This window comes from Mchenga conophoros, linkage group LG15 (genome assembly GCF_057382185.1).
Source record: "Mchenga conophoros isolate Kocher_MC1m ecotype Shallow Benthic linkage group LG15, M_conophoros_male_GT1.1, whole genome shotgun sequence".
NCBI lineage: Eukaryota > Metazoa > Chordata > Actinopteri > Cichliformes > Cichlidae > Mchenga > Mchenga conophoros.
Window position 1 is genome coordinate 35,695,828 of NC_140540.1, and position 23,560 is coordinate 35,719,387.

The 23,560-nt window shown below is 41.8% G+C and overlaps 2 protein-coding genes across 3 annotated transcripts in view; one reads left to right on the forward strand and one right to left on the reverse strand.

Moving 5' to 3' along the window:
- Positions 1-1,739, forward strand: part of LOC146558793 (low-density lipoprotein receptor-related protein 8-like) — a 29,250-nt gene extending 27,511 nt beyond the window's left edge. Inside the window, exon 13 of the mRNA XM_085246689.1 lies at positions 236-1,739. Coding sequence (XP_085102815.1) covers positions 236-271 — 36 coding nt within the window. The 3' untranslated portion in view covers positions 272-1,739. The remainder of the gene's footprint in view (positions 1-235) is intronic.
- Positions 1,740-3,779: 2,040 nt separating this feature from the next.
- Positions 3,780-12,170, reverse strand: LOC146558794 (uncharacterized). Of its 2 annotated transcripts, none has more exons than XR_014888638.1 (2): positions 4,583-11,871; positions 3,780-4,469 (listed from the first exon to the last, which is right to left on the reverse strand). XR_014888638.1 is itself a non-coding variant. In XM_085247447.1 (2 exons), exon 2 carries the CDS (start codon positions 11,015-11,017, stop codon positions 5,162-5,164), a length of 5,856 nt encoding a protein of 1,951 aa, XP_085103573.1. In that variant the 5' UTR covers positions 11,018-11,767; positions 11,881-12,170; the 3' UTR covers positions 3,780-5,161. The 2 variants fall into 2 exon arrangements, 1 of the variants encoding a protein (XP_085103573.1); XM_085247447.1 differs by adding an exon at positions 11,881-12,170 and having other exon boundaries at positions 3,780-11,767.
- Between the last annotated feature and the right edge of the window lie 11,390 nt (positions 12,171-23,560).

The following is a 23,560-nucleotide window of genomic DNA, read 5'->3' on the forward strand; positions in this document are numbered from 1 at the left end:
GTGGGCTGTTTGAAAGGCTTACAGAATACATCCGTTAAGCTACAGTTTCTTCCTCCTGTCTAGACTTTAAACTGACACAATCACAATATAAACAAACAGGCTGTCCCATCAATGAGTTTCTTTTGTTTGTTTATGTGGAATTTATCCTATAATATATAGAAACACAGTTTGACTCACAAGTTAGAGGCTTATCCCATGCAGCAGGTTGACTAAGTCGTGTTTTCTTTGCTGCCAGGAAACTTTGCTTAAGCGGGACTTGGACGGTGAGTGAAGGTTTGACACAAGTGATCAGCTGACTGGGTTTCTCCCGGTGAACCTGGTGGTGTTTTAACCCCTGGCAAAGACCTCAGAGCTGACAGGACATCAAGGCTGCAAGCAGGCCCGGCTGAGAGTTCCAACTCCCCTGGAAGTTTAAATCTGTGATCTGGGATAAATATCTGCATTTGAAGAGGAGGAAAGTCCTTCACTTTTCAGGATATTTTTCACATAGCTCTCGCAACTCACTTTGTTTTTGTTAAAGTCATAGTTTATTTACTTAATGGTGAACAAGCACATCCAGTTTCTTTTTCTTTAAGTATGTCTAAGAAATGTTCATCAGGTTAACTGTTAAGGTCTTCACATTTCCATGTGAACTGAAGACGAGGTGAAAATATGTGTATGAAGGACACTGGCAGTGAGATCGTTCTGATAATTGACAACACAGTTTGCTGGTTTCTTTGATATGTTTTGCACTTTTGATCAAAGAGAATGAGCAAACTGTAGGATGAGGTTTCACAGATGAAATTATTTAGTCACTAATATTTGTTCATATTTGTATTTTAGTTTAGTTGCATCGTTTTACTGAATGTTTTGAATACTTTTTGCCTCGTGTTCAATTCACCAAACTTAACTCCAGCAGTACTACAAGTTTTACTTCCTCACATCAATCAGGAATCAAGCGAGCAAAATGCGTTAATTTAATAGACATTTAGTTTGGCACATTTTAAAGAGCATCACCAAATGTATGCATGGTCCTGTTTACACACTTGGTGTGAATCCTGCAGGGTACAAAGTGCAGAAGGTCACTCTTGTGTGTTTTCACAGACTGGATTAAAGCTGAAAGTTAAATATTGATCTAAAAAATCCATCCCTACCAGGATGTTTGTTTTTTGTTTTTAAATGGTCACCTTTTTTTTTCTTCATCTTAGTTCGATAAACTTTTGAGAGCTTTCCTCAGTGTTAGACCGCTTTCCTATTTTCTACAATATAACATCAACTATCTAGCAGCCACTTTTGTGCAGCACACGTTTTATTACCAGTTCAGAAGCTGGCTGAGTTAAATATTTCAACATTCCTAACCCAGCTCATGGCATCATTTGGAATCTCAATTCAGTTTAAAGTGACCTTAAATAAATACATAAAGGGCTTTTTTTCTTAGTCTATTACCAACTGTTAGAAAACCTATAACTGGTTTGGGGGTTTCTTCATGTTTTTGTTTGTGTGTTGATGCGGTTATGGTTGATGCTGTTGAATGGTTGACATGCCTTATCTGATTTCAGTCTCTTGATTTGTTTTTTCTGTTGGACCTTAAAAAAAATATCTGTTGGTACAAACTGCTGACTTGTATGGTTAGTATTTATTTTGGTGGGTTTATTTATTTTGCAGTAGTATTGTAGCTGCTTTAGTGCTGTCTCTGTACTTTACATAATTCTGTTAATTGCTGTAAATGAGTCAAATAAAGAATTTTATGTTTTCCTACATTTGATGTTTTTGCATTTTGGCTTCATTGCTCTCTGCATGGAAAATATGAAAATGTTAGCTAATCCAATTGTGAAAAACCACCAGTTGTACTATATGTCAGGAGCCTCCTGCACCTCTGTCTGCACTGCAATGATCTGTTTTAAGTAATAACTCCAAACAGACCTGAGTTCACTGTGTTTGTGCGTTTATGTTTGCCTCTTTTAACTATACACTCGCTGGCCACTTCATTAGTTACACCTAGCTAGTACCGAGTTGGACAACTTGTTGCTTTCAGAACTGCTTTAATTCTTCATGGTACAGATTCAACAAGGTGCTGGAAACTTTCCTCAGATTTTGATCCATGTTGATACAACAGCATCACACAGTTTGTGCACATCCCAAGAAGCTACAACATAAGAAGCAACAATACTCGGGTAGGCTTTGGTGTTGTAAATGATGCTCAGTTGGGACTAAGGTGTCCAATGTGTGCCAGGAAGGTCTGCCTCACACCATTACACCAAAACCACCAGCCTAAACTGGTGATACAGAGCAGGATGGATCTATGCTTTTGTTTTGTTCACACCAAAGTGACTCTACCAACTGCCGTAGCTTGCCTCCACCAGTGTGTGAATTCAATTCAATTCAATTTTATTTATATAGCGCCAAATCACAACAAAAGTCGCCTCAAGGCGCTTCATAGATACAGAGAAAAACCCAACAATCATATGACCCCCTATGACCAAGCACTTTGGCGACAGTGGGAAGGAAAAACTCCCTTTTAACAGGAAGAAACCTCCGGCAGAACCAGGCTCAGGGAGGGGCGGGGCCATCTCCTGCGACCGGTTGGGGTGAGAGAAGGAAGACAGGATAAAAGACATGCTGTGGAAGAGAGACAGAGGTTAATAACAGATATGATTCAATGCAGAGAGGTCTATTAATACATAGTGAGTGAGAAAGGTGACTGGAAAGGAAAAACTCAATGCATCATGGGAATCCCCCGGCAGCCTACGTCTATTGCAGCATAACTAAGGGAGGATTCAGGATCACCTGGTCCAGCCCTAACTATATGCTTTAGCAAAAAGGAAAGTTTTAAGCCTAATCTTAAAAGTAGAGATAGTGTCTGTCTCCCGAATCCAAACTGGAAGCTGGTTCCACAGAAGAGGGGCCTGAAAACTGAAGGCTCTGCCTCCCATTCTACTTTTAAATACTCTAGGAACAACAAGTAGGCCTGCAGAGCAAGAGCGAAGTGCTCTAATAGGGTGATATGGTACTACAAGGTCATTAAGATAAGATGGGGCCTGATTATTTAAGACCTTGTATGTGAGGAGCAGGATTTTGAATTCAATTCTGGATTTAACAGGAAGCCAATGAAGGGAAGCCAAAACAGGAGAAATATGCTCTCTCTTTCTAGTCCCTGTCAGGACTCTTGCTGCAGCATTTTGGATCAGCTGAAGGCTTTTCAGTGAGTTTTTTGGACATCCTGATAATAATGAATTACAGTCGTCCAGCCTGGAAGTAATAAATGCATGAACTAGTTTTTCAGCGTCACTCTCAGACAGGATATTTCTAATTTTAGAGATGTTGCGCAAATGGAAGAAAGCAGTCTTACATATTTGTTTAATATGTGCGTTGAAGGACATGTCCTGGTCAAAAATGACTCCAAGGTTCCTCACAGTGTTACTGGAGGCCAAGGTAATGCCATCCAGAGTAAGAATCTGGTTAGATACCATATTTCTAAGATTTTCAGGGCCGAGTACAATAACCTCAGTTTTATCTGAATTAAGAAGCAGAAAGTTAGCGGCCATCCAGGTCTTTATGTCTTTAAGACATTCCTGCAGTTTAACTAATTGGTGTGTGTTATCTGGCTTCATGGACAGATAGAGCTGGGTGTCATCGGCATAGCAGTGAAAATGTATGCTATGTCTTCTAATGATGCTGCCTAAGGGAAGCATGTATAATGTAAACAGAATTGGTCCTAGCACTGAATGCAAGAGTGAATGTGTCAGGGGTCGACATTTGTTCAAACACAAGTAAGAGAAATGAGACAACTGCAGACTGACTCAGAGTGTAATTAGAAAACGTGCGCACGGGTGAATGTCTCTCTGAGAAGACACACACACCGAGCACAGGCTCGCTTGCTTTATTTATAAGGCAAAAATGGGTTACATAGTACTTCCTCTTTTAACTGTCAGGGAAGAGGTTAAACATTAAATCAGCTTATCTGATCTTTCACACACTGGGATAAGAATACAGAAGTATATCATGCTTTATCTGACATCACAGACACTAAAGGAAAAGAATGCATCATTATATCATGCTGTCAAACATCTCAGACACTGAGGTAAGGAATGCATCAGTTTTCCTTTAACAATAGACTTGGTTAGGTGATTCTTCAACAATAGGCTTGGTTATGTGAAAATATATGAACACACAAAATATAAGGCATACTTGGTTAAAATATAAGGTTTACTTGGTTAGAATATAAGGCTTACTTGATTATATTGTTTTATAGAGATTTGGTTATAATGTATAATGTAGAAAATCTCTAACAGAATGAATAGTGGCATTGTAAAGCGCTTTGGGTGCCTTGAAAAGCGCTATATAAATCTAATCCATCATTATTATTATTATTTTGCAGCAGAAATAGAAACTAGATAAAGCCTGTTTCTACTCTGGTCGAAAGAATCCACGCTTCGTACTGATGTCCACAATTCTTTTATTCCTCTCACAATCATGGAGCACCGTGAAAACTAGAAACAAGTAAAATAATATCGATAGCACATATGATATTCATCTCAGCCACTTATTTCCTTTCACAAGGTGCACAAGTGTTAAACAAATAACAGCATAATGATTTTTTTACCGTGTACGCCTTGTAAACCCAGCAGTAGAAAAGTTGTATATTCCGAAAAGTCCGCCGTGTTACCGTTCTGTCTTGTCTCTCCCGCGCACAACTTCCGGTTCCCGCAACTCACAGGAAGTGACTACTTCACAATAATATTTTAACAGAAACATTTCTTATAAGCAGGACATATCACTGGATTCATAGATTACCTTTCCTACTGCAAATGTACACAAGCATGAGAAGCAAATAAAGAAAACAAATAGAAAACAATAACGATCTCAGATTCACTTTGGTGTTGTCATGGCAACCCACACAAACATTTCAGCGTCAGCTACACTCCCACCAATTACCTTTGATTATTACAATTGAGAACGTAAATACACTTGCATTTCTCATTATATCAATGGTAATTCCCAAGCACCATGTTGTTGTTTTAAACATTCTTGCATTGACATAAACAATATTCTTTTCTCAACAAATGAATTCAACAATATGAACAGTAGATTTTACATCTCCATAACATGTGCATGAAGTACAGCATAATGACAACTTCTATTTTAGAAGGGAAATCTAATCAATGAATGACATTTTTCCCATTTAGCTGTTTTTCACCAGGACCACTAATTTCTGAATGGGTCTCTGAATGATTGAGGGTTGGACGAGGCGTTCGCCTCCCTTTCCTAACTTCCGATCACCAGTCTGGATTGTCACCTTCCGTACAAGTCCATCATCATCCTCATGTGCTTCCACAACCCTAGCAAGTTTCCATTCATTGCGAGGAACATCTTCCTCTTTGAGAATCACAATGTCACCCACCTCCACATTACGTCTTGGTGTATGCCATCGCTGTCTCAGAGCAATATTGGCCAGGTATTCCTTTCTCCATCTGTGCCAAAATTGCTCAGTCAAATACTGTACCCTTCTCCACCGTTTCTTAGCATACAGGTCCTCCTTGACGAATTTACCTGGAGGTGGAAGTGGGACTGAGGATTTCATGGTGATCAAGTGGTTCGGTGTGAGTGGCTCCAAGCTTTTGGGGTCATTGATGTTATCAACAGTGAGTGGGCGGTTATTTACGATGCACATAGCTTCATAAAGGAATGTCCTCAATGAAGCATCATCCAACCTTCCCACACTGCAGGCAAGGACTGTGCTCAGTACGCTTCTCACTGTCCGGATTTGACGCTCCCATGCGCCTCCAGCATGACTAGAGTGGGGCGTATTCATCTGGAAGTCGCACTGATTTTCTGCTAGGTATGCAGTCACGCTTTCCTTATCAAGTTCTTTCAGAGCCTTTGCCATCTCGTTTCTTGCCCCCATAAAGTTAGTTCCCTGATCGGACCTAATGTGCCTAACAGCTCCACGAAGGGCAATGAAGCAGCGCAAGGCATTGATGAATGCGTCAGTCGTCAAATCCTCCAACATCTCTATATGCACTGCCCTTGAGCAAAAACATGTGAAGAGGAGGCCGTACCGTTTTTGATCTTTGCGACCTTGTTTGGTGTGAAAAGGACCAAAGCAGTCCATACCACAATAAGTGAATGGTGGTGTGGGATCAACACGGTCACTAGGTAGATCTGCCATCCGTTGCTCCTCTGGTGGCGCGCGGGCTCTCCTGCACTGTACGCACTGCCTGATGTATTGGGCTACAGCCTTACTTCCACCAGTGATCCAGTAACCATTGGCTCTCAGGGCATTGAGGGTTTGTCCTCTGCCTTGGTGTTGTATCTTGGTATGATGGTGTGCAATGATGAGGTTTGTAACAGCACCATCTTTAGGAAGGATCACTGGGTGTCTTAACTCAAGAGGCACAGATGCCTTCCTCAGTCTTCCTCCTACTCTCATTATGCCATCTTGGAGAAATGGGTCAAGCTGAAAGAGTTGGTGGTTGCAAGGCAGCCTTCCTAGTTTCTGGCTGAGTGTGTTTAACTCCTCTTGAAAGGCATCTTGTTGTGCAAGCTTGACGAGAGTCTGTGCAGCTTGCTTTCTCTCTTCCACGCTTAAAGGCTCAGCGGTCCTGATCCTCTTTGCCAGCCGCTGGATACGAGCAATGACGTTGACAGCTGTAGTCCATCTTGAGAACCGCAGCAGATGCTTCTGGATGTCAAACTGCCTTGCTACATCAACCTCCAACACCTGAGTAGTCCTCACCTCTGGGTCTCCCACCAGCAAATCTGAAGTAGCCTGTTTTGTGGCTATCTCTCTTTCCCATAGAAAGCTGGGACCAGAGAACCAATTTGACTTGATGAGGTCAGCTACTTTGAGGCCTCTCGAGGCATGATCAGCAGGGTTTTCTCCTGTGTCAACATAGTACCATTTCCGTGCATCGGTGGTTTCTCGAATTCTCTGCACGCGGTTTGCCACGAACACATGGAACCTTCTTGCTTCATTATTGATGTAACCAAGCACGACCTTTGAGTCTGTCCAAAAATATTCGTCATCAACCTTGAGTTCTAGCTCCTCTCTTAACATGCTGCTCACAGATGCCGAGGTTACTGCTGCAGTTAACTCAAGTCTCGGTATGGTAACTATTTTGGTTGGTGCAACCCTCGCCTTGCCCATGACCAAGGAGCAGCATACCCTTTCTCTGCTTACCACTCTGATGTAAGAGCACTGGCCATACCCTTGACTGCTTGCATCAGAGAAATGATGAAGCTCGACTCTTTGAATCTCGCCAAGGCTGACAGGTATGAAGCATCTTTGAATTTCAATTCTTTCCAGGTTCTCCAGATCCTTCATCCAAGTCTCCCACCTTAACTTCAAGCCTTTGGGTAGTGGCTCATCCCACCCTGTGCCTCTCTGACACATCTCCTGCAGCACTCTTTTCCCTTCAAGAATGACTGGGGCTAGAAACCCCAAAGGGTCATACAAGGAGGCCACAATTGAAAGAATCCCTCGGCGCGTTGCTGGTTTCTCCTCAAGTGACACCTTGAAGGAGAAGCTATCATTTTCAACATTCCACCTTATACCTAGCACTCTTTGAACTGGTAAATCCTCGTGATTAAGATCAACATTCTTTACCTCCGTAGCACGCTCTGCAACATCGACAGAGTCAAGGACCTCTCGGCTGTTGGAGAGAAATTTGTGAAGGTGCAGCTTTCCTTTGGCACACACGGCTTGGGCTTCTTTGACCAGTTCAATTGCCTTACCCACCGACTCTACACTTATGAGACCATCGTCGACATAGAAATGTTTCTGGATGAAGTTAGCTGCGGAGGGGTACTCTTTCTCACATTGGCTGGCAAGGTGCTTCATGCCATAATTGGCGCAGCCAGGGGATGATGATGCTCCAAACAGGTGAACCTTCATGCGGTACTCTCTGGGTTCAGAGTTTGTGTCTCCATTTTCCCACCAGAGAAACCGCAGGTAGTCTCTATCATCCTCGCTCACATGAAACCTGTGGAACATTTTCTCCACATCACACATGACTGCGATGGGATGTTTACGGAAGCGGCACAGCACGGCTGTTAGGCTATTTGTGAGGTCAGGTCCTGTTAGCAGATGGTCGTTTAAGGAGGTGCCTTCATACCTTGCAGAGCAGTCGAAAACCACTCTGATTTTTCCTGGTTTTCTGGGGTGGTAAACTCCTTGGTGTGGGATATACCAGACTTTCCCCAGCTCTGCTTGGTTTTCCACTTTCTCTGCATCTCCATCCTTGAAGACACCTTCCATAAATCTCACGTAGTCTATTTTGAATTTGGGATCTCTGTCCAGCTTCCTCTTTAGATGCTTCAGCCGTACTAACGCCAGCCCTTTGTTGTCTGGGAGATGCGGACGTGCTTTGAAAGGGAGAGGCATCTCCAGGTGACCATCCTTATTTTGTTGGATTCTGTCTTTCAAGATCTGCAGGAAGCAAATATCTTCTTGAGATATGCTTCTGTCACCAGGTTTTGTGTCTGCAAAATCAGACTCCAGGGCCTTGATGACAGCAAATGGTGTTATAGGTGGCACCTCTCTGACAGACACTCGATGACAAAAACCAGTCACATCTTTAGCCTGCACACGCTGTGGTGCGCTTCCCACAATGCTCCAACCAAGATCCGTCTCAATAGCATAAGGCTCATAGTCACCCCCAGTGACGACCCTTCTTGGAATTAACGCTCTGGAGCAGTCGTATCCAATCAACAATCCAACACCACAGTCCATCAACGGGGGTATCTCCTGGGCCATGCTTACAAGGTGTTTCCATTTGTTGGCTGTCTGGCAAGTGGGAATATGTGTGCGGTCAAGGGGAATGAAGTCCCTTGTGTAGGCTGGAGGCAAACTGATGGAAACATTAGAGGAAAATCCTCTAACTTTGAGCTTGCATACTCTTTGACTCTTCACGACTGAGTCTCTCCCCATCATGGTGGAAAGTTTAAGTTTCACTGGTTCCATTGTTGCTTGTAGCTTTTCGCACACCTCCTGATCAACAAATGTGTGACTGCTTTGAGTGTCCAATAGTGCATACACTAGGGTTTCAGTGTCCGGAGCACTAAGTGTTGAGATCCACACTGGGACTATCATTGATGTACTCCCACCTTCACCTCCACTCACACAACATGATAATGACAACGTACTTTCTTCAACTGCGCCTTGTGTTGATGCTGCTGTAGAACGATCTTCATGCAATGGCGTTGGGTGACTCTTTCTGCATATGCCACACATGGCCCTGTTCCTACAGTCTTTAGAATTGTGACCCTTTCTTAGACATGCAAAACACAACTTATTTTCAAGTATGCATTTTTTCTTATCCTCTACAGACATGTCCATAAGCCTCTTGCATTTATGTATGGAATGGTTCTCACTACAGCAAATACACTGGCCATTATTGGAATTTTGTGTTGGTGTGGTCCATTTCTTTGGTTTCCCTGCATCTCCCAACTTGATTTCACCAGGGTCAGATTTGGCGGTGGAGCTTGATGGAATCGGGGGTTTCACATTTGTGGCAAACGTGTTTGCTTTTGAACGCTTCATCTCTCTTGCTGGTGCCTCTGCAGAGTGCCTTAAGGCATGTAAGGATGACACTGGATTGCATGCGATGCGTGACTCCTTAGAGATAAAGGAAGCAAACTCATGAAAGCTTGGATAGTCGTTGCCCCGATCTAGCTGCTCTGTGACATAACGGTTCCATCTAGATGTCACCCAATCAGGAAGCTTGACTAGTATTTTCTGATTCTCCTCACAGTCGTTAAGAACCTGTAAGCCCTTTACGTGAGGCATGGCATTACTACATGTTTGGAGGAAATCACTGAAATCTCTTAACTTGAGATATTCCTTTCCACCAATCTTCGGCCACCCATTTAGCTTATCTCTGAAAGCCCGCTGCACTACAAAGGAATGGCCATATCTAGCATTTAACCTATCCCATGCTTGTTGATAGACTTCTTCATCTTTTCTGTAGAAGCTGCCTTCAAGAGAGGATTTTGCCTCACCTGCTATGTACTTTTGCAGGTAGAATAGCCTGTCTGCAGGGTCAGAGCATCGTCTCTCTATGAGGGCTTTGAAGCTTATGCTCCATTCTGTAAACTTCAGAGGATCGCCCGAGAATACAGAAGGTTCTGGAGTTGGCAAGCGAGTAAGAGCTAATGACTCTTGTAGCGATTGGACCAATGATGTCTCGTTTTGCACAACCTGCCGTTCTTGATCTGGGATGTGGTGAGCGAAGGGGTGTGCATCACTCACTTTGCTGAATGGAGGACTGCGTGTCCCATCCCTTCCCTCTTCTTCAGTGTAGACATTTAGCTTTGCCTGAATTACATCAATGTCCCTCTGATTTTCAAGTTTTCTCAACTGCTGACGTTGAGCTTCGATGGCAGCTTCCATATCAATTTCGGCTTTCTTTGCAGCCAGCTGAGCAGCCACTTCCGCTCTCATAGCTGGAATGCTAGGTGACTCTGAGAGATGGTTAGAATTGTGACAGCTGGGTGCAGTAACTCTGGAGGCTGTGGATCCATATATGGACCTAGCATATTCATTATCAAGTAGCATGCGTAACCTTGATCTTTCCGCCACCGTGTCAAACTCACCTTCATCTTCAGTCAGACGTACTCTCATCAGCTGCAGCAAGTCGGCCGTCACGGCTGAGCATGCATCGATCTTTCTTCGAAATTCTTGACTTGGTGAGGTTTGGAGTCGAATTCTGTCATACTGTTCCTTTAATTCAGACTCAAGCTTCTCAGCCTCATCCATCATATCATACATGTCACTCTCAGAGCATACTTGCTTTAACTTTGTGCGAATGTCTCTTACGTTGCTTTTCCATTTCTCGTATGTTGCTTTGAACCTCTTCTCCTTTTGAGTTAACTCTTGATCTTTCAGTTCCTGCATTTTTGGCGTTAATCGCCTTTCACGAGAGGATTTTCTTGTTTTTGTCTCAGATTTCTCAGACACTACACTTTTTTCCTCTTCCAAATCCCCTGCATCTTGTACTTCTGACATAACATCAGGGTGACTATGACCATCTTTAGACATTTTCAGACTTTAAAGGGGGTATCTTATGAAGAGGACAAGATAACTAAGGTAATTACAAGAATGGATGTAATAGGCGGAGAATTATTAAAATTAACACATAGGAACCTTAGCTTAGATTCTTACGTATGACAGCAAATAAATTTTCAGTTTCAGCCTTCATGAAGCTTGCAAGCAACAGGTAAGAAAACAACAATAATTTCCAGAACTTCAACAGATTGTCCTTTTTTTGTTTGTTTGTTTGTTTGTTTGTTTTTTTTTTACACAATCCGAAATTTGAACACTATTAATTCCTTGTCCATTACAGCAAATTTGTAGCTCATGTTCTATCCATCAACTCATGAGGCATAATAACTGCGCAATATAGCCTGAGGACTCACGCTTTAGCCTGAAACCGCTTCTTGGAGTGTCCGCTGAATCTGCAGCTCCCGATTGGTTGTCACAAAATGCAAAGCAACGTGTCCACTGAAGCCTGTAGCTCGCTGCAGGATGAGAAGCAACCGAGACCTGTAGCTTGCTGCAGGATGAGAAGAGCTTTGCACACCGAAGCCTGTAGCTTGCTGCAGGAGGGGAAGCGCGTTTGCAAACCGAGACCTGTAGCTTGCTGCAGGATGAGAAGAGCTTTGCACACCGAAGCCTCCAGATGGATTGGGACACGTTTTCACTGTTTCTACTCTGGTCGAAAGAATCCACGCTTCGTACTGATGTCCACAATTCTTTTATTCCTCTCACAATCATGGAGCACCGTGAAAACTAGAAACAAGTAAAATAATATCGATAGCACATATGATATTCATCTCAGCCACTTATTTCCTTTCACAAGGTGCACAAGTGTTAAACAAATAACAGCATAATGATTTTTTTACCGTGTACGCCTTGTAAACCCAGCAGTAGAAAAGTTGTATATTCCGAAAAGTCCGCCGTGTTACCGTTCTGTCTTGTCTCTCCCGCGCACAACTTCCGGTTCCCGCAACTCACAGGAAGTGACTACTTCACAATAATATTTTAACAGAAACATTTCTTATAAGCAGGACATATCACTGGATTCATAGATTACCTTTCCTACTGCAAATGTACACAAGCATGAGAAGCAAATAAAGAAAACAAATAGAAAACAATAACGATCTCAGATTCACTTTGGTGTTGTCATGGCAACCCACACAAACATTTCAGCGTCAGCTACAAAGCCTCTGTGGTACAATAGCATCAATTTCCTGTTATTGACTCATAGGAGTGGCATCCTGTGTGACTATTTCCATCCCAGCAGCTTGAAGCAGTCTGATTATATTATTACCTCTGGCATTAGCAAACATTCTCAGAGAACTGCCGCTCAATGGATGTTTTCTCTTTATTTGGACCATCCTCTGTAAACCCTAGAGCTGATTTTGTGGGAAAACCACAGCAGATCAGCATCTTCCCCGTTCTGACGCTCAGTCTGAACTTCGGCAGCTCATCTTTAGCATGCCAAACATAAGTGGAAATGGCTGCTGTCTTAAATGTCGCTCTTACCGTTCACTCATGCAGCATGCAGCATGTTCTGCCTTATTAACTGGCAGTAACTGAAAATATAATAACTGTTGGTGTCTAATGTCCGTAACATTACAACAATTTGCATTTTAGCAAAATGAGGCTCGTGATGTCACAGACATTATGTATAAATTAGAGATGGAATCAACACGTCACAATCATTCATAAAATCTCGTTGTAGTTTCTTATTACACACTTGAAAAAAACTGATTTTTGCCTCCAGCTTTAAGAGTTTTTCTCGATTTTAATGAGGTCAGAGGTTGAGATGCTCTTTCAGTAATTCCAGCATGTATCAAGACTGTAAAACATGACTCGACTTAAATTTTATTTATAAAGAATATCTATTAAAAAAAAAAGAAATGCTGTACAAAAATTAGAATGAATAGAGAAAAACAAAGCAAGGGAATAGATAAGAAATAAGTAAAGCACATGTTAGTAGGTGCTAAACAGAAAAAGGCACCGAGGCTAGGATGAGCAAAAATGTGAGTGAGTCATCTTTAGTTTTAGGTCTACAGGACCACATTCTGTAGACATACATCCTGTAGTGGTATACAAACAGGAGGACCTTGAAATCAATTTTAAACCTCACTGGAAACCAGTGGAGAGAAGCTAAAACAGATACGATATGATCTCTTTATCCGGGCGCATGTGAGAGACCTAGCAGTAATATCTTGAGATGGGGGACAGAGACTGACAGGAACCAGTGTAAAATGAACTGAGCGTGAGTTATTCTGAAATCTTAAGCTTCTCCGTGTCTGGTTCTGACTCTGGGAACTGATAAAAGACCGGATCCAGATGACCTGAGGGATCTGGATGGTTCATACTGGGTCAGGAGGTCATTGATGTATTTTGGTCCTAAACCATTCAGAGCTTTATAGGCCAGCATCAGAACTTTAAAGTCTATCCTTTTTTGCTCCTCCCCTTTGTGAGTGTGGACACTTCATCTCTTTGCTCTTGAATGCTTTGCTTCTTATATTGATTTTTATGCTGATTTTTTCCCTTTTTTCCGTGTGAGCTTACCTGCGATAACTTCTGGACACTTGTAGATCATTAGGACTAGAGTGTTCTTAACAGAAACAGCAACATTTTATGGTTACCTTATCCTCAGCGCTCCGTGTGTCTGTGGCCTAGACACAGCTGAAGTCTGATTACAGCGTCTGGGCACCGAGCAGCCTCAATAGCCTGGAAAGGTGCTAACCGCTAGGCTAACTAGCAACAAGATGCCTTCCCTCTCCACAGATGACTACCACAGCCTCCTGCAGAAGATTGCAGTACTGGAGACAAAAATTCATCGCTTAGAAGTAAACGTGGAGGTAAATGGACTGTGTGGAAATGAAACAACCTTGCCTTTGATTCAAAACAGTGGCGATGAGCAAGCTAGTACACAGCTAAGGAGCACAGATAACATGACCAAGAAAGTAGACTGTGCATTATTATAAATCCTCAAGTGATAATCCCCCCTTAGACTGTCTTGGTGCAAAACCAAGACATAAATCATGTCTCCTGGAAGGGGGAGGACGTATCACAGGCAGGGCACAGCGAGCTGAAATCTCTGAAACCGACTGGCCTTCACTTCCTACGAGACAGAGAAGCTCTTCTACCCCTGTATACGGGCGGAAACAGGACTGGACAACCGTGAATAGGAAGGTTAACATCAAACCTCCAAAACAACTGAATGTGAAACTGCAGAACAGATTTGCTCCACTATCAAAGGACCCTGGATCTATATCGGACAACCATCCATCTAAAAGCAGCGAAATAAGGTCTGAAAATCTGTTGAAAAGTGAAAGGCCACAGGGAAAGCTAAAGGCTAGGCCTGAAACTCTGATTGTGGGTGACTCTGCCGTAAAGGATGTACAAAGGATGTGCGGTAAGAACACTAAAGTCCTCTGCTTTCCTAACGATATGGTCAACAACCTGAAGGAGAGAATTCTTCAAATTGCAGATGAATATCCAACTGTGACAAACATTGTTCTGCATACAGGGTCAAACGATGTGTCCAAACAACAGTCGGAGGTTCTGAAACGGGACTTTACTGGATTATTAAATACTGTAAACTCTCTGAATGCAGCTGTATTCATCAGTGGACCTGTACCGCCGGTCAGAGGAGGAGACGAGAGATTCAGCAGGTTGTTTACACTGAATAAATGGCTTATATCAGCATGTGCTGACCACTCAGTGCATTTTATCGACAACTTTAATATTTTTTGGGAACGCAGGCATCTGTTCAAAGCAAATGGATTTAATTTTAACAAGTCAGGGGTGAAACTGTTCACCTCCAACTTGTTTTATTCCATACGTCATCCATCTGTGCTTGGTGCCAAGGCTGAGATAAACGAGGAGTTATCTCATAAAGAGGAACAAACAGTACTCCAAGAACAGACAAAGCCCAGCAGAAACCTTGAGGAGGAGCTCCATTTGCCCCCACCCGGGAAGAGCCTCAGAAAGGAGAGACATCCATGGCATCTGAGGAAGAGCCTCAGAAAGGAGAGACATCTAAGGCAAGAAGAGGGGTCCCTATTTGCCTCCAACTCTCTCAACAACACCAACGACCAGGACAAGGGACCACGACCTTCCCCAGTCCCCCAAACCCCTGACAGGCCATCACCCTCCTCCCCCTCCCTTTCTCCCTCCTCCCCACACCTGAAATTCACTGAGGAGATGATGGAGCGGGTCAATGCTGGGCTCAGATCTACCCCCCGTCCCAATCCCTTTTTGTCCCCCATAAACCCCCCACCAGAGCGGCCAAAGGTTCGCCATCGAGCCCCACCCTCAACAGAGCAATCGAAGTCACATTGCCCAGCCTCGCCCCCCTTAGTTCCTCTTCATGCCCTGTCTCCGCAGTCTGATATGTGATATGTGAAGGGTCCGGGCTGTGAGGATTATGGCAGTGATGACTTTTCCCAGGAGAAGCTGGGACCCTGTTTACTAGAAGGTTTTAAAATTTCTGTACTTTTAGGTGACAGGAGACATGTGGCCTGGTCAAAACACAGAGAGCTGCACTCTAAAAGATCTTTAAACATAGTAAACATACCTTGTGTGCCACAGACTGCTCCCAAACACGAGGGGACAAGTAATACCTCTAAAACACTTAAGTTGGCTTTATTAAACATTAGATCTCTAGCTGGGAAAACATTTTTAATTAATGATTTAATCACTGAGCACAGCCTTGATTTTATGTTTTTAACTGAAACTTGGTTGGACCAAAGTAACAGTGGAGCTGTTCTCATCGAGACGACCCCTCCTAACTACAGTTTTATCAGTGAGGTCAGGGCGAGCAGGAGAGGAGGAGGGGTTGCTGTCTTATTTAATGAATCATTTCAATGTAAGCAGCTATCTCCTGGAAGTTTTCAGTCTTTTGAATATGTGGCTTTACAGCTGAAGGCCCCATCCAAAGTTGTGTTTCTTAATGTTTACAGGCCTCCCAAATACTGCACAGACTTTTTTAATGACCTCAGTGAACTGCTGTCTGTGATCTGTGTTGATTTTGACTGTGTAATTATTGCTGGGGATTTTAACATTCATGTGGACAACCCTCAGGACAAAGGGACTAAAGACCTGAGTAACACTCTGGGCAACTTTGGGCTGACTCAGCATGTAACAGAGGCCACACATAATAGAGGACACACTCTTGACCTACTGATCTCCAAAGGCCTGAGCATTTCAAAGGTTACTGTGTCTGATGTGGGCCTGTCTGATCATTACTGTGTTTTCTTTGAAAGTAAAATCTCAGCCCACACAAATATATCAACAACAGTGATCACAAAACGGTGTATAACTGAACACAGTAGTGCAATTTTTAACCAGGTCTTCCCATTAACACCTGACCTGCCCAGAGGGTCAGTCAATGAGCTCGTCAATAGCTTCAATGCTAACATGTTAAATGTAATGGACACTATTGCTCCCATTAAGGTGAAGGTTATCTCTGGAAGGAAAAAGTCTCCATGGAGAAACTCCACACTGGTGAAAAATGAAAAAAGAGAGTGTAGGAAAGCTGAGCGCAGATGGAGAAAAACAAACCTCCAGGTTCATTATGACATTTATAAAGAGAAACTTCACAATTATAATTTACAACTGAGGAATGCAAGGAGGTCCTACTTCTCTGACATCATCACTAAAAACAGCCATAATGCTCGGGTCTTATTTTCTACAGTTGACAGGCTAACAAACCCCCCTGTGTCAGTGGCAGCTGAACTTCATTCGACCATGGCCTGCAATGACTTTGCCAAATTCTTCACTGAAAAAATCCAAAAAATTAGACAAGCAATTGGTACATCAACAGCAGATCCAGGATATGTACTGTGTCCACCAAAAAACTGTTTAAACACCATGAAACAGTTTCAACCTATTAACAGCAAAGACCTGGAGGACATCTTAGGTCAACTGAACTCCTCCTCCTGCTGTTTAGATGTCCTGCCAACAAGTTTTTTCAAAAAGGTCTCAAAGACTTTAGAGTCAGACCTGTTACAGATCGTCAACTTTTCTTTATTATCAGGTGTGTTTCCAGAATCACTAAAAACTGCTGTAATCAAACCTATACTGAAAAAGGACAATCTTGACAAGACACAAATGAACAACTACAGGCCGATCTCAAATCTCCCGTTTTTAAGTAAGATCATTGAAAAAGCAGTTTCCCAACAGCTCAGTTACTTCTTAAAACAGAATAATTGCTACGATGCCTTCCAGTCAGGTTTTAGACAGAACCACAGCACTGAAACCGCTCTGACCAAAGTGTTTAATGACATATGTCTGAATACAGACAGTGGAAAAATGTCAGTCCTAGTTTTACTGGATCTCAGTGCAGCATTTGATACAGTTGACCACAACATATTACTCAAACGACTGGAGAACTGGACAGGTCTTTCAGGAACTGTACTAAACTGGTTCAAAACATACGTAGAAAACAGGAAATACTTTGTATCAATAGGTAACTTCACATCTGAGCAGACAAGTATCACATGTGGAGTTCCCCAAGGTTCCATCTTGGGACCCCTTCTGTTTAACATCTACATGCTGCCACTGGCACAGATTATAAACAACAACAAAATAAACTATCACAGCTATGCAGATGACACACAAATATATATCACAATGTCACCAGGAGACCGAGGCCCTGTACAGGCTCTTGGTAAATGCATTGAGGAAATCAATGACTGGTTGTGCCACAATTTTCTCCAGCTAAACAAAAACAAAACTGAGGTAATAGTCTTTGGCGCCAAAGAAAAACGATTACAGGTCACCAGAGAACTTCAATCTATACATCTAAAAACCACAAACCAGGCGAGAAATTTGGGTGTAGTGATGGATGCAGACCTAAACTTAGAAAAACACATTAAGACAATAACAAAGTCAGCTTACTATCACCTCAAGAATATATCAAGGATAAAAGATCTGATGTCTCAACAGGACCTGGAAAAACTAGTCCATGCATTCATCTTTAGTAGGCTTGATTACTGTAACAGCATCTTTACAGGTCTACCTAAAAAATCAGTCAGACAACTACAGCTCATTCAGAACTCTGCTGCTCGAGTCCTCACTAAGACCAAAAAAGTGGACCACATCAGTCCAGCTCTGAGGTCCTTACACTGGCTGCCTGTCCGTCAGAGGATAGACTTTAAAGTTCTGATGCTGGCCTATAAAGCTCTGAATGGTTTAGGACCAAAATACATCAATGACCTCCTGACCCAGTATGAACCATCCAGATCCCTCAGGTCATCTGGATCCGGTCTTTTATCAGTTCCCAGAGTCAGAACCAGACACGGAGAAGCTGCATTCAGCTTTTATGCTCCTTATATCTGGAACAAACTCCCAGAAAGCCTCAGATCAGCTGAAACACTCAGTTTATTTAAATCCAGGTTGAAGACTCACCTGTTCTCAGCTGCATTTGAATAAAGCACCAAATCCACACTTTAAGCTTAAATTTCAAAACTTACATTTAACTACTGATTTTATCTACTGTTCTGATTTTATCTGTTTTGATTTTATATACTGTTGTTTGTTTGTTTGTTAATTAGTTAGTTAGTTTATTTGCTTGTTTTATTCAATTTTAAATCATGCTTTTTATTTGTTCTTGTTTCTAATGTCTCTGTAAAGCACTTTGAATCACCTTGTTGTTGAATTGTGCTATACAAATAAACTTGCCTTGCCTTGCCTTGCCTAAATAAAAAAAAACCTTTGATGGAACTGTTTCTATTTTATCTTCATCCAGCTGAAGAGGCTCACGCCATTCGAGGTCTTGCAGAAAGTATTGTGAAGTGATGTCGCTTATGAAACATTGTTACCTTAGTGAAATTGTATGTTTCAAGCTTCTGGTTGGCCAGCACATCAAACACACCTGTCAGTACGTTTAGAAACATCATCACTCACTGCACCACTACCAACTCCATGTTTCCAGTTTGTGTTATGTTTGTAGTATTCCGATAAAGCTGCCCAATCCCCCTCTGTCCCTTGCAGATTTCATCTTGTGATCAGTTCACTGAAGTGAGATAAGTAGGTTAGCAGGAGAAGGAGAAGATCACGCTTAGTTAATTAAGCTGAGAGATTACTCTGTGTCACAGTGAGTGGTAGAGAGTGCAGAGGCAAAACAGAATAGCTTGGTAGTGTCTCTTTAATATGAGGGATTTATTAGAAGTCAGTATTTTAAAACTATTCTTTAAGTGTCTGTGAAGTGAGGACAGCAGTTCCTGCAGCTCTGATGTAGGATTTCAGGTCCTCAGCAGTTTGTGTAATCTCATTTTTATAGCCACCTCAACACAACACAGCACATAAGCCATCAATCTAGGGCAACACCCAGCTGTTTTTTTTTTTGTGTGTGGTTGGGTGGGTTTTTTCAGATAGCCAAGTGAACTATTCACCAATGGATTACATTTTACACAATCTGTCTTACACATATACAGGATTTACACACCCTTTTTTATCTAACCAACGAGTGTGTGTTGGTAGCAACACAGCTGTCTCATGACAAATGTAGAAGAGACTTATTCCTAGTGTAGTCAAAGCATGTTTTAAGTTTCACATCCACTTACATTCATAAATAATTTACTAAGTCAGTGAACTAGTTCAAACCTCATCAGTGTAGCATGCAGAGAATGTAACCACCCACAGTCTATCCTGATAACCGTGCTGCATTGTGCTCATTTTGTGTGGGAAGATTTTTTTCTGCTTCAGTGGACTGATGTGCAGTTTAACTGTAAGTGCACACGTATATGACAATGGTTGGTTGACTCTGTCTGAGTGTGGTTCTGCTGGAGGTTTCTTCCTGTTAAAAGGGTGTTTTTCCTTTCCACTCTCACCAAGTGGCTACTTATTAGTCAAACACAGAAATTAATTGATTTTCACAAATGTAACATGCAGTGATCTGTACTTATGTTTGGCTTAAAAAACTAAATTCTTCTCAGCATTTTTTTAGTCTATTTGCATAAATTTCTTAAATGTCATTTCATGAAAGGCAAACCCTGCCCAAACTGTTTTCTCATAAAGAATTAGAAGATGGCAATCCTAACACTGGTCAACGGAAGTGGTCTGCTGTCTGTGCTTTTTCTTAAGTATTTTGACACCTGCTAGAGCCACAAAGAGGCTAGGGTGTAGGTTTTGATGGAAGCAGCAGCCTGATTGTACAGAACTGTCCAATAAAGTTACACATTTTAATGTTTATACTTGCACTGCAGACTTCAGATAATGTCTTTGTGTTGCTTTTGAAGTGAAATTAAACAAGTAAGTGTCGATTCAGCAGACATTTTCAAGGCCAGCTGTACTACTTGTTAGTGTAAACTTTTAATTCATTCTTAGAATCAAAAATAACTCTGATTAAAGGAAACATTCCTGGAAACTGAACATAGGATTTTGTTTCCCCTTTTCTCTCTCAGGTCAGTATCTCCACTGTGGGCTACGGGGATGTGGTTCCTGTAACTATCCTGGGCCGCATCGTGGCCTTTGGATGCATTACTTTTGGGATAATCCTCAACGGCATGCCGATTTCTTTCCTGTTTAACAAGTTCTCTGATTACTACAGCAAACTAAAGACCCAAGCTTACAATTCTACCTCAGTCCAGCGCCGCTTTCAGCTTAAGAAGAGACTCAAGCGTAAAATGGATGCATGGTTCCATCCCTTTGAAGAAGATGACACCACAGCCCAATCCCCATGCTAAGTGCATCTCATACATGACCACTGTGTACTGTGAACGTGCTGCAGCCTCAAGCTGCCTTCAAAAGTTAAAATGTGGTGCAAAAAAATTAAACCTAGCACATGTGAACGAGGGCAGGAAGAGGAAGTGGAAAGTTTCTTTGTACTGATGCAATTTCAGGCCTGGTAGTTTCACAACTACCACATGCACCACTGTTTCTTTTTCATTTTGTATGTATCTTGTATGTAAGTAATTCATGCGATTGAAAAGGAGCCTGGATGTCCAACCCAGGTATTTTAACCTCAGGTGAATCCATCGTGATGCTTATCTTCCACCTGACACCAGTGAATTATAAATAATGAATGCCTGCCAATGACACCTTCTTTTTTAAGTATGTGTCACATGCGACTGCGACATACCAAACAGGGCTAAAAGGGGTTTCTGGTTACCATATAGGTTACACTGTAGATTTCCCGCTAAAGCAAAATTGTACTAAGGAATAACGACCTTGACACGATGTTTTGGTGAAGGTCAAATCAAACGTTTCTGGATAAAATGTGAGCAGGTTTTGACATGTGCCAAGAGGAAAATATATTCTCTCTGTTCCCAAATGACTTGGGATTAATAAAAACAAATGAATACAACAAAACTTGCATCTATTATGTTGCAGTATGTTAGCCTCAAAGGTTAAGTAATAAATTACCAACAATTTTTAAAAACTGTCCTTAAAATAGATGTTTATTGAAAGAGAGTTGCATTTTCTGTGCAGTTTCTTTACACTCATGTCACTGCTTGATGCCTGATAAAAGAAAATGTTTATATGGCCTTATCTGAGCTCTGTACCAGGAAAATAAAAGGTCATTTTCACATTTAATGTCTGGGGGGAGGACTTCACAACAGTTCCTGTCATTAGACTGGTGCTCCCAGTTCTTAACAGTGTTTACTGTAAACATTTCTATATGTTGCTTTTATTTTGCCTTGTGTGTCCTGTGGAAATTCCATTTTTTTAAAGTCTTGATGCATGCTCAATCATAGCAAGTAAAATAGTAAAAGATATAACAGCAATGGGCTGTGAGATCAGTTTCAAATGCGTCCTAGCTGTTCCCGTACTCCTGACACACAAGGGATCACTAAAGTGCTTAGGCAGCAGTTGTCCTTCTCTCCTGGATACCTTGGAGCTTTCTTTTTGCCAAAGCTGGGAAGGCTTTGACAAATGTTCAGCTGGGCCTACTCAGGGCCTTCTTGATGTGATGTTCTTCTGCTTTCCTGGCCACTCGGTCTGTGGGGATGTAATTTGCTCTGTGTTGTAGTGTCCTGATGACACCCAGTTTATGCTCCAATGGATGATGAGAGTCAGACTGATTACACTGATCCATGTGTGTTTACAGAACACAACACCTTCTCAAAAAAATCCAAGGTGTTCTGGATATGGTGTTTAGAGCTGCCTGCTAACGGATTGAGGATTGAAGCCAGAAACTTTGACATGTTATAGGGGACCGAGTTGATGATACAGACAATTGGTCTGTATGTAATTGGGGAGATTTAAAGTTGATACTTGCCCATTATATTTAAATGACTTTGATAGTCTGCTGTAGGGGTAGACCCCACTATTCCATAAGATATCACTTCATTTGGTGGAGTGCGCTGTTTAGTATACAGGTCCGAATTCTCCAGCAGGTATTCACCCGAGTTGACATCTGGTGACTAAAAAGCTGCATATCACCTTACAGCCACATATTTTTCCAGATTCGTAGTCAACTGAGCTGTGCATGGTTTCAGTCTTTAAAAGAGATTACACAGCATATTACATCAGGTATTGCAAACTCACACAGAGCATAATACATTCAGTCCTAGCACTGGTGACTTTTTAATCCATATTTCACAGTGAAATGCAGTTAGTCTGGTAAGATTAAGCTTTAGATTCTTCCCCTTCCCTGTCTTTCTCTTTCATTTCTCCAAATTGCTTTAGTGTCATGACAGCAGAAACTATAACCGCATTTATATTTCCATATACTACAGCAGTATTTTTATGCTATGCTTAACTCAGCACTTTTAACCCTTGACTAAAAAAAAAATCCCAAGGCCGATGGCAACTAAACCTTGAGGTTCACGTTCTATGTTTAGTTGTTAAGCTTCACGTAAACATGTACATTTCAGTGTAAATATGAACTGAAATATTTGTAATTTTTTCACCCAAGTGCTAAAGGTTGAACACGCGAGGCAAACATGCTCGATCAATTCAAAATTGCAAAATTATTCAATTAAAAATCATTCAACGTGTGGGGATAGCAAAGTAGGACAGCCTCTGGGATTAAACATAAACTTGAAGGGGAACTTGGGATCAGGTGTTTTCTGTCAGGAATCAGCAGGGAGTGCGAACACTTTTAGTATTCAACTCTTGAAGATGTTTGACTTATCATTGTTGATGCTTGGCAGCGTGGAAAATGAGTTTTAAAATGTACAAAAGGTCCTTGAAAGCGTTTGGAGTCCTTCTAGCCCCGGTCAAAAAACTGTGTGCAAAATAGAGGAAATTTAAGACCATGAGCGCTTAAACAACGAAGGTCACTGGAAGAGTAATAATGGTCATGGCAGCACTCCAACGAGGAAGAACAGGCTTTCAGAAAGAACTTCCTTTTATTTTGGTTGAAATTTACACAGAAGCATGCCTGAAAAGTGTTGTATAGACAGAAAAAACCAAAACAGAAAGATGAAGAAATATTTTCACGATAAATCCGAAAGGGATTAAAAAGCTTTTGAAGACAAAGTGCAGGGAAATATTTAAATCTCAAGGCCAAGCCCTTAAAAGCATTTTACCATCCACATGAGTTAAGGTCTTCTTGTTTTACTGTGGTGATATTTAGCTGTGTCCTACAGCGAAGTACTGTCTCTACAGATA

Excerpts from the sequence above, each read along its gene's own strand:
- LOC146558794 (XM_085247447.1), bottom strand. The coding sequence starts at position 11,017 with ATGTCTAAAGATGGTCATAGTCACCCTGATGTTATGTCAGAAGTACAA.